General features: G+C 33.4%; 1 protein-coding gene across 1 annotated transcript in view; it reads right to left on the bottom strand.

Annotated features, from left to right (window-relative positions):
- Positions 1-4,864: 4,864 nt before the first annotated feature.
- GCA (grancalcin, EF-hand calcium binding protein) overlaps positions 4,865-12,091 on the bottom strand; it is a 17,444-nt gene continuing 10,217 nt past the window's right edge. Inside the window, exons 4-8 of the mRNA XM_005859374.2 lie at positions 9,918-9,961; positions 9,471-9,618; positions 6,659-6,772; positions 6,280-6,338; positions 4,865-5,645 (exon numbers count right to left, since the gene is read on the bottom strand). Of these exons, the coding sequence (XP_005859436.1) occupies positions 5,619-5,645; positions 6,280-6,338; positions 6,659-6,772; positions 9,471-9,618; positions 9,918-9,961 (392 nt within the window). The 3' untranslated portion in view covers positions 4,865-5,618. The remainder of the gene's footprint in view (positions 5,646-6,279; positions 6,339-6,658; positions 6,773-9,470; positions 9,619-9,917; positions 9,962-12,091) is intronic.

Below are 12,091 nucleotides of genomic sequence, written 5' to 3'. Positions count from 1 at the left end.
AATCATTAATCTGTTATTTAAGAAAAACATCAAACTATCTTCAAGTAAAACTTTTAAATAAAATTTGTTGGTCATGATGTGGAAATTTTCTAAGCTAAGGATTGTTTAGTCTGTTTAGTGGTTTAGAATCCCTACCATTCATTTTTAAGGTTTAAAAATCCAAGAGAACATTTCCCTATTTGATAAGTGAAAAAATAAACCAAATACAGTTTAGAAGAAAGCTGTATTGATAAGTGAGGCTGATTATAAAATAAGATTCAAAGTATGAAAAAGCTTAATGTTTAGAAACTTAAAGTCTTTTGTTATAAGAACAAATTGGGGAGTCCTACATTTAGATAGCATTGGGAACGAAATATGCATCCAAAAGTTCAATTAATCCTAAAATCATTTTTAAATGGCCTATAATTTTCAAAAGAATATGGATCTTTAGTTAGTATGTTTCTAGGACAATCATACTAGCACTGTTCAGGTTATCCTTTGAGATTTCAGTAATCATAGCAAGATAAAATGTGATTAAATATGGTCAACTAAAATGCAAATGGCTGTATGCATGCATCTGTAAAGTGCATATTTATATTATTATGCTTAATAGAAAAAGTTGAACACTCCTTTCCCTTCCCCAACAATGTCATCAGAAGGTACTCATTCCTGGCAAGCTGTTACCTGATGACCTAAACCCAACTCTTCTCATTCCCTGTAAACTTTCCAAATTGCCACCATCTCTGATATTGCAAAAGGGGTGCACCTTAAAACAGTAAGTAGCACATAGGCAAGGACCCCCCTCCTTCCCTAACTCTACGCACATCATAGTTATGTAGAAGTGCTGCCAATGTCTACTTACTATCTATTCAGATATATAGAAGCACATCTGAGTTTTGAATGCTCGCAAATATACAAAGCTGCACATTACCAAGCAACTTGGGTAAAAGGAATGTTAAGTAACATAAGGCTCTTCTTTTATATGCCAGTAAAATATGTTTTTAAAAATAAGTAGAAAAAGATGGCAAGAAATAGTTAAAAGCACAAGATTTCCCAGTATTCAATAATGAGCTGATAGTGAGTCAGGCAGAAATTTTTCATATGTTTTCCAGTGTTTTGCTGGAAATTTTGTGCTCAGTATTCTAAATTACAAAATGATTTTAATATATGTACATGTGTGACATCAGGACCTTATTCTAGACCACAAATATCTGAAAAATATTCATTTAAGATCCTTTTTGCATTCATCACTGTAACAGTTCAAAATGCTTTTGCATCACCTAATATTATTATGAAGTCGAGGCATACTCTTAGATACCTTAACATTGTACATTTATTTTAAAGTGCTTAATTTACTGCATACATGACTGCATTAAGACCAAAAAAAATTGTGATCTTTTAATACAAGTTTTAAGGTAATAAAACACCCATGGTTGCACTGTAAAGTTTTTACTTAATAGATTTAATTTACCAGATTTCCCACAAATTTATTGCTATTAATTTCTCAGAAAACTGCTACATATCATCTACATATCTTCCATGAAGTTGTCAAACATAAAAAGAGATAGAAAAGCACATTTCTGACAAACAGTATCTATTTTGTTTGTCCAGTTTAGTAATGCCCAAAGATTACAAGTGAACTTGATTTGTATATTTTATTTAAAGAAATAATCACAAATTGATGTTTTTGTTACTTTTTTAATTGCACAGACTTTAAACTACATTCATAAATTCTACTCTCTTCCAGGGTAAATGTCTTTTCTGGAAATAAACATATCACTTGATATTTGTATGACTTTTTGTTTCTGAATGCATGCTTAAATATATCAAATGAGCACAGTCCTTAAGATTACATTTAAAGTGGACCAAATTAACACTCTAATAGTATTGATTTCCCTTTTATGTAACTTAAAATGTGTAAACTGGCACCGAAAATAGAAGTGGAATACCAGACCTTCAATTATTTGTCAGTTTTTTAGGCACAGGTGAATTACTGCACTGTTATTTGAATCGAAGCATCTCATAATATATATGTAACAGATTTTGTATGATACTAAAATTTACAGCAAGCTATTTGAATGTTTATTTAAAAAATTCTCAAATGACATGGAAACATGTGTACTGTATAAATAAAAGCACTTAGAATTAAGAGTGTACATTATTCAATAATTTATATCATAAGAAAATTGAGCATGAATTAACCAGTACAAACTATTATATTAATATGACATATTAATATTCCAGTCATGTTTATCATAAAACTTTAATTATTACTTTAGTGATAGATGTCGGTTTACATCAATTATCTTAAAACATTGAGTGAACGGAGTGAATTGCATTTCAGTGTAAAAACCCCAGTGAAATATTCTCTGTCTAATGTTTTTAAAAGATTATCTATTTAATTAAAATGCAAAGGAGTTGTCTCACAATGAAGTTGGATTGGCTGGAAAATTATTTTGCTAGGAAAAGGGGTTCTGTGTCCAAAAGAATTTGGAATAAACTAGGTCAAATAAAATTAACTGGATTGTATGTGCCTTGGGATTTCTCAAGTTCCCTGAGGAGGATGAGAATTTCTCAACTATGTCTGGCCATGGAAACTCATTCTTACAGACCTCCTAACACCAAAGGCACAGGAATACCTATAGAAAAGGATGAGTTAGAGCAGCAGTTTTCAGTCAGTGTGCCACAAGAACATTTAAAAACATGCAATACCTGACTATTTAGTCAGGACACTGACCTCTTTCCCCTTAGAGCAGGGGTGGGGAACCTTTTCTCTGCCAAGGGCCACTTGGATATTTATAACATCATTTTCCGACCTTACAAAATTATCAACTTAAAAATTGGGCTGCTATATTTGGTCAAACATTTAATTAACTCACCCCTAATGCCTGGCAGGGCCAGACCAGATGAATTTGTGGGTCTTCTACGGCTCGCTGGCTTCCTTTCCCCACCCCGCCTTAGAGTGTCAAATAAAAGAATGACAACAGCCAACATTGTCCGGTGTAAATGAATCAAAATTATGCCTATTTGTATTGTCAGATTGGCAAAAAAAAATATTATTTTTTGGTGTACCACAGCATTTTAATAGTTTGTATGTGCCATGAGATGAAAAAGGTTGACAATAGGAGTTAGGGGACTGTGTAAAGACTTCTAATACAAAATGTCATTTGGCAGAAACTTATAGGAACATCACTTGTCATTTTTAAAAGTTTTACCTCAACTAGGAGACTCCAAGTAAGGAAAATTATAATTGACCTCAGAAGAGCATTGTAACTTGACCACCTGTAAGTGGGATATTAAGATTCTAGATTGCTGAGTCATATTAACATCTTTATTGTATGGGAATGATATACAGTGTGTTTACATTAGCTTTTACTACAATACTTCTATTTAAAATTCTGTATTTTTTTCAATATTAACTTCAATTTATTTTATTAAAATTCTACATTTTCTATGGCTCAGTTAATGCCCTCTCACATTATCAAATATATGTTCAAGAAAAAAAAATTAACAGCTAGAGGATAAAATTATACGGGTTATTTATACACATATTTTTATAAAACTGACCAAATGAATTTGATAGCTAATTATGTAAAATTATCATTTACATAATTAAATGACTATAATTACGTCCTTGCAACTTTTTTTTTTTCAAGTACTACTGTTAATCCTCCATTTTTTAAGAAACATAGTTTTGGCCTGACTGGTGTGGCTCAGTGATTGCACATCAACCTATGAACCAGGAGGTCACTGTTCGATTTCCAGTCAGAGCACATGCCTGGGTGATGGGCTTGAGCCCCAGTGGGGGCATGCAGAAGGCAGCCAATCGATGATTCTCTCTCATCATTGATGTGTCTATCTCTCTCTCCCTTTCCCTTCCTCTCTGACATCAATAAAGATATAGTCTTTAAAAAAAGAAAGTTTTATAAAAACTATATATTTACTTGGTCACTCACCATATTAAAATTATATCAATTTGTACAGTACTGCCCCCATATCCTGGTTTCAGTACCTGAAGTCAGGTACTGAAAACATAAAATAGAAAGTTCCAGAAATAAACAATTCCTAAGTTTTAAATTGCGTCTGTTCTGACTAGTGTGAAGAAAACTCAAGTTGTCCCAGATCATCCCTCCTGGGACCTGCAGTACAGTAAATTATTTTAAGAGAGACAGAGTCCTGACTCACATAACTTTTAATACAGTATATTGTTATAATGTTCTATTTTATATTTACTCTGGTTAACCTTTTACTGTGCTTAATTTATAAATGAAACTTTAACACAACTGTGTGTGTATAGAAAAAAAAAACAGGATATGTAGGTACTATCTGTGGTTTCAGGCATTCTCTGGGGATCTTAGGATGTATCACTCTGGATCAGGGGGGACTACTGTTATTTACCTTTAAGCTGAGGAAGAGATTCGGATAAAGTATGTTTATTAAACCTTCATTGAGAAAGACTTAAGGTGTGGCCAAAAAAGGGGCTTGCTTCATTATAGCAGCTTATTCCAGGGGTTTTTAAATGCTAAAATCCTAGTGGCCCAACTTTGCAATTTCCATAGTAATACCACACAGCAATATTGCTGTGGTGTCTACCATGCTCCATACCCCACATTACACAGATGCGCTCAAAAGACATATTGGTTTACTAATGCCAAAGCCAGCAGTTAACGTCATCAAGAAAGTCAAATTTATAATTTCTGAACATTTAAACAAAGTGGAAAATTATCTGATTTTTTAACAATTGGCATTATGTATAAACAATAATTTATTTTAATAGAATAAGTTTAAATGTTGACATTTCATTAAAAATGTCATTTCCAGAAAAATCTAGATGTAGCAAAAGATGTCATTTTAGGTTATCTTTGTTTTTAGTAACAAAATAAAGTTCAGAGAGAAAAGTTGTTTATTAAAAACTTTTTTCCCATAGAAAACAACAAGACATGTTGAAGAAAAATATACAATATATTGAATAAAAAAAGAAAAATGATGTCTCCTGTAGTCTTATTTCACTATAGGTTATTTTATGCTCCACCTAAGGTGATTTAAGATAAAATTTTAGGAACTACAATTTTATTCTTCACAGTTAAAGATCTGGGAGTTTGTTCTCTGATAATGTGAATAAGAACAAACCCTATGACGAATATGGCACAAAATCCAGGACTGCCCCTCTAGCTGACCTTCAAACACCAACAACTACAAACAAAACCTGAAAGCAAAATCTGTAACCTTCAGATAAGTTTAAGTCAGTGTTAGCTAGGCTCTCATCATTTAGTTTCTTATATAATCTCATAAATACATTCTTCCAAGTTTATATTGTTCAAATTAAGGCAAAGACATATATACATCAATTAATCATATACCAATATTTGATGACATTATACAGATATCCATCAAGAGAAAACTTCTTTAAAAGCAAAAACATCCCAAATACAAAAGCATCTCTTTTATTGCTTTGAATTGTGCATTAAAATAAAAACACATTTTACTAGATGTATAATATATATATGTATATTATAAAGGGAATAGATTTAATAGGTAGAAACATGAAAAGCCCCAAAAGCTTTAATTTAAGTATTCCAGTTCATTTCTTCCAAGCAGAAACATTCACAGTATTTCTTTAGTTTTCAAATTCTAGATATTCAAATTGCCATCGTGCCCTGCAAAAACTAATAAATAAGCAAAATCATCAGCTGGTAACAATAAAATCGTGTTTGTTTTTTTATTAATTATATTCCATAAAAGTATTTTCACAAGATGAGAAACTTTGATTTTCCAAGATTTATAATTCAACCAGTATATGCTAGTAGGGTAATGTCGACCCTATAACTTTCACATAAGAACAAAACAAAAAAAAACACTAAAACATTGGAACACATTTGAAATATAACTTTCTTATATAATCAATTTTTTAAAAAGCTGGATTCAGGTTAATAAATTATCTGAAATGAGAAATGAATAGTTTTATAATCTATTATATATGAAAATTTCCTATCTCTATTAGAACTAAGAAAGATCACCACAAGTAAACTATTCTTCATAAAAATAATGGTAGTTTTACCCTTTAAAATGATTTGGAAGAAAAACTGCCAGAAACCTGTAATAAAATTTTAAAATATTTTTTATGTTTACTATAAAGTCAAGTTGGTATTTGTACCAATATTTAATCTTATTGAAAAAGAACATGGCCTACAAAATATATTATTCCCAGTGTTGGTACCAGGGATCACTTGATAGTTTTTGGTAACCATGAACACTTCTAGAACACAGGATAAATATCAAAAGTTTACACAAGATACTCACATCCTCATATATGAAATTCACAACTCCTTGTTGCAAGTGGTCTCTTCTCCTAAAGAAATCTTTAAACAAACAAATTACTTTTTTATTATAACTGAAAAATCTATAGTTTCAAATACTTGGTGTCCCCAGGTACTAAAATATTAATAATTTCATACTCAATTAAATCTTAAGTGATTATGCATCTCAGACAAGAAAAAACCTCCAAAACTGAGCTATAACAATTTTTCACTACGTATATTTCAAAAATTTTAAAGCCTACCACTCTGATTAATTTAATAGTGAATAAAGGGGAAAACATAATATAAACTTGCTAGAGAAAGCAACAAACATTACTTAAGAAAAATAACTGTACCCACTTTTACTAGTAAATGGTCCATACCTGTCAAAGCCCGAAGCTTCACACAGCAAGCCACATAATCATCAAAGAAGATCCTGCCATGCTTGCTATAACGTTTAACAATAGCACTTAAGGTTTGAGGACTCAACCTATAACCTAAAAAAAAGAGATTGATAAATTACATCTTCTAATACTAAGCACATAACACCACAACAAACACTGCATTCTTGTTAATAGTCATAAATAAATTAACTTTCAAAATGCATTCCATAAAAAACGTGTTAAGAACAAAGCACAATGTTAGAAACAAAACACATTCATACTGAAATTGATCAAAGCAACTGTTAATTATTAATAGTGGTACATGAATATCACAAATCTAACTTTCTAATAAAGTCAAAGCTAAAAAAAAAATATTATTTGTGATTTAAAAAATATATTTTGAACCTTAACCAGTTTTTTTCAGTGGATAAAGCCTTGGCCTGTGGACTGAAGGGTCCCAAATTTGATTCCAGTCAAGGGCACATATCTCGGTTGGAGGCTCTATCCCTGGCCCTGGTTAAGGTGCGTGCAGGAGGCAACCAATTGATGTGTCTCTCTCAGAATGATGTTTCTCTCTGTCTTTCCCCCTCAACTTCTACTCTAAAAATTAATGGGGGAAAAAATCCTTAGGTGAGAATTAAAGCATATATTCTATATATATAAAAGGCTAATATGCTAAGTGTCTGACAGTCCAGCCAGATGCTATAACACGCCCTGACCACCAGAGGGCTGACGCTCAATGCAGGAGCTGCTGTGATGCACACTGGCTATTTACAAAGAAATGGCACTGCGGACCTGGCATCCACAAAGCAACACTCGGATTCCCCCAAGTGGGACACAGGCCCCACCACCACCCCAGAGTGACAGCCCACCAAATCGCAGCCGACGCTGCTGAGACCCCACGGTGCACAATGCAGCCCACAGCCCAGCCCAGAAACAGTGGCTGTGGGTGCCAGGCAATGACATCACATAGCAATGCCCAATTTCCTCTCCCTAGCAACTAGCCTCCTTGGGGTTTCTTCAGTCCAGGAACACGACTTGCTTTATAGCCAGGTGGAAATATTTTACACTTTAACCAATTGTCTGGTAAGCATTTTCCCGTGCCTCATCTCATTTGATCCTCACAGAAGTCCTGGAATAGGTAGATAGGAGACTCGGTGGAATCCTATTTTCTTTTCATTAGACAGAAAATGGAGATTTAGGAAGCTCAGAAACTTGACTCGACTGAAAAGAAGAAATAGTGGACCCTGAAAATAACTTCATGTTTTCTCACTATGCAGAATATAGTCAAACACTGCTGCAGCTAAATATTTTACCCTTTGTTCTCCCTGCGGGATCTACAATAATAATCTGCTTCATGTTGATATTTACTGCATATTGCTGACAATTACCTGAAAGAGAAGTTGGGGTGCTTCACTGGGCTGGAAAAAGTTTAGCTAAATCAGAAAGCAGGTCTAATTAAGCAAGTTTATCTATATAGTAGAGGCCTGGTGAATGAATTCGTGTACCAGTGGGATCCCTCGGCCTGGCCTGTGGGATCGGACCAAAACCGGCTCTCCGACTTCCCCCAAGGGGTCCCGGATTGCGAAAGGGTGCATGCCACCGGTGCACAATCAGGGCCAGGGAGGGACATGGGAGGTTGGCCAGCTGGAGAGAGACCATGGAAAGGCTCCAGAGTGTGTCCGGCCCATCTTGCTCAGTCCCAATCAGCTGTATCCCAGAAGCAAGCTAACCTACCAGTCAGAGCATCTTCCCCCTGGTGGTCAGTGCACAGCATAGCGAGCGGTTGAGCGGCCTTAGCATATCATTAGCATATTACACTTTGATTGGTTGAACGGACGACCAGATGACCAGACACTTAGCATATTAGGCTTTTATTATATAGGATGCCTATGTGAATTGTTTGGCTATTTTCTTTTTTGCAAAAGGTTATATTAATTTTCCAATATTATGCTGAATTAAGGAACAAGTTTAATCCATTAATTATTAAGGCTCTATAAACTATAGTACATGTTTATATAGCCAGGATTGTCCCTAAAATCACCATTTATTAAATTAAAATGTCCATTTATAAAACAAAGAAAATAACTAGTTTTTACTTTTTTAAATTAGAATTTGAGATAATTATATTGGTTTCAGATTTTAACTTTCAAGAAGTTAATTTTCTTATAAATGTATTTTGTTTAGAAATGAGTATAAATAAAATCATAAAGAGAAACACACTTAAATTTACTGAAAACTGTCGTTAACTTTAAGCAAGTTACACACCATTGTATATAATCACTTTTTGAAAGAAAGTAGACTTAGAACCTTAGCTTATCAGAGATTGATAAAAAATAACATTAAATTATTTAAAAATATTCTAAAATGCATACTTCTAATTTGGAGGTATTTTGGCATCTACTGTGTATTCTCTACTACTTAAGAAAAAAACAAAAACAAAAACCATGGTGTTTACTGCTGAAAAACTAGATTATCAAATTGGAGGTCTTACCAAGATACAAAAGAATACTATAAATAATAAGTGAGAACTAATAATTAGAGGAATAAATTTAAATATGCTCAGCAGAGAAAATTCAGAAGTTACTTTATCATCCAGAATGTATGAAAGTTCATCTTTTGAAAAAATAGTGAATAAAATGGTTTTTGTTGTTGTTAAAGGTCCTTAGTCAGAATTTACCTACAACCTTGAAATCAATCTAGGTGAAATAATATATCCCTTTATTACTTAAAAAATTAAAACAATTAAGATTCATCTGATCAAAGAACAAAGATAACCTGGATGGATGCTAAAGAATTTTAATATTCTTACCCATAGCAGCAATGGCTTGATTCAACTCATGATGCTCCACTGTGCCACTTCGGTTTTGATCAATAGTTATGAAATTTTGTTTCCAGGCATTAAGAGCTGTCCAAAGTTCTTTGAATTCATTAAATCCCATTTTTCCTGTGTAATCTCTCTGACAGTTTTATTAACAAAAATGAAATTGATACCAAATAGAATTTACTTAACCCAAAACTCCAAATCATTCACACACACACACACACACACACACACACATTAGGATGCTTCTGCAAGAGTTAGCTAAATTCGGCATATGAATAGATTTCTATGTAAAACTGGAAAAGTATGGAATTCAAACAGGATCTTACAAAGCATTTTTAAACTCTGGCTTACTGTGGTAATCTATAATCAACAACTGCCTTAATATGAAAAAGCAACTATTCAATAGTATTTGCTATTTTTATTCAAGGATACATCCAACATGGCAATCATAATCCTGCAGGTTTCCAAACTGAAGGCTGTAAAACATATTTATTATTTGAATTAGAGTCTGCACAATTTAATCTATGTAAGATTATGACAATTTCTGTTGTTAACTTAAAACATTCAAAATTGCCAAAAATATACAGTCACCCTAATCAGCAAATTTAAAACATTAGCCATCCATAAAAAAAAAAAAATTGCTACCTTCAATCTAATCTTATCTAATAAGGGGATTTAGATAATTAAATAAGCAATCATAAAGTAACTGAAAATTGCTATCATATAGAGGAGGGCTTTAGTCTTCCTAATACAAATGACAAGTGGAGTTTAACTAGGCATTTGACATATACTAAAATCACAAAACTTAAAGGAGTTAGCAATTTGGTTAAAGCCTGGGATATATGTGAGGGAGTTGCATATGATGACATCAGGAAGACAGATGAGGGCTAGATCATGAAAGTCGTAAATGCCAACCTAAAGATTTAGACCAATGGAAGTCACTGAAGGGTTTTAAGCAGAGGGACAATTCTAAAATCTTCATTTCAGAAACATTAGTTTACCCTGAATAGACTGTAAAGTGAGATGAAAATGGATGTAGGTAAATCATTTGATAGTTTTACTGTAATTTGATTAAGTAAGAAAAGGTAAGTTTCTAAACTGAAGCAAATGTTTTCCCCTCTTGGGGATAAGGAAGGGGGGGGCAAGCAAAGAAAGAAGGAATAAATAAAAACTATCTTAAAATTAGGGTTTATTAGAAATATTAACACTTTTGTAATTATAGAACCATAACTGAGGACTCAGTAAATAGAATTTAATTTCTCAAATCCTTACTGTAATTGCATTCAATTTGTATGTGATTTATTCAAGACTATATCATAGCCCTGATAAATAAAACATTATATCAGCACAGTTAAGCTTACAAAGTTCTCATAGCTAATAGCTCATTAAAATAAAAATAAATAAATAAAAATACTTAAAATTAAGTTGGCTTATTTTATGCTATTTGATATTTTTGAAATTCTATAAAGAAATAAATGATTTCAGCTAAATTTTAGATCCATTAAGAAAAAAAAAATTGTAAAACATCCCACAAGCTTTAGTAGCTGATTTTCTTTAAATGTTTAATTAATGTTAGAATAGGTGGTTACAGTATTTTCAGGCTGACAATTTCAGCAGATACTCAATGAGCATTTACTATGAGCCTGATAGTGTGTGTTTTGTGATTTCACATAAACATAAACATTTAATCAGATTAAATATTTTGACAAAGAATGAAGAGAGATTTCAGGAAAACTGACAAGAGTTCCTCTCTCTCTCACCACATTCCATTAGAATAGAGAGAAAATTGATTTTTTTTTTAAGTCATAAACCTTTAGAGAAAAAGAGAATGGGAGAAGAAACAAAGGAACCAAATTTTGCAAGTTGGAAAAGTAGACGGATGTGAGTTAACTAACCTAAGTTATGAGAAAGTGTTTTCCTGAACTTGCAATAAGAACAGCTGAGAAGCAGCCTACTTATCCTGGAAAAGACCCCAAAAGTTTAAGAATTGGCAATACTTCTGTAAATGGGTGAAGATAAGATAAAAACAGGAGTGACTGAATGTCGAATTAATGAGCATTTAGAGCTCTAAATCCCCTCCTGGCCTCAGTTCAGTGGAAGGCTATGTCTGCTCCCACCTCAGCAGAAGTCTGGGGTTTTATTCCCGGGAGAAGTCTCTAGATTGCAGGAAGGGTTCTGGCAATTAAATGACAATTTACAAAAGACTGAGAGCCCTGCTGATTCTTTCCCCCTCCTTTCCAGACAGAAGATCAGCTGGACAACCAGCCCAAAAGGAAACCCTAAAGATACTAACACCCAGTGTTGCACACCAAACTGCCCAGCCTAACCATCAGACACAGAGCTCTACAATCAGCACCTAACCATGATCTCACAGCTTCTAACCAGCCTTTTAGTTAAATATGAGCATCCCAGGATCACCAGACACCTGAGAAAAGCATCTACACTAATAAAAGAGAAACATGGTAATTGGCGTACGACCGCTACCCTTTTCATTGGCTAATCAGTGAGTATATGCAAATTAACTGTCAGCCAAGATGGCAGCCAGCAGCCAGGCACTGAAGCGAGCAGGGAGGCTTGCTTGCTGCAGACTCCAACGTTCCCCGCCT

This window comes from Myotis brandtii, unplaced genomic scaffold (genome assembly GCF_000412655.1).
Source record: "Myotis brandtii unplaced genomic scaffold, ASM41265v1 scaffold125, whole genome shotgun sequence".
Classification (NCBI taxonomy): Eukaryota; Metazoa; Chordata; class Mammalia; order Chiroptera; family Vespertilionidae; genus Myotis; species Myotis brandtii.
The sequence above is the reverse complement of the archived record's forward strand: the minus strand, read 5'-3'. Positions and strand labels throughout refer to the sequence as shown.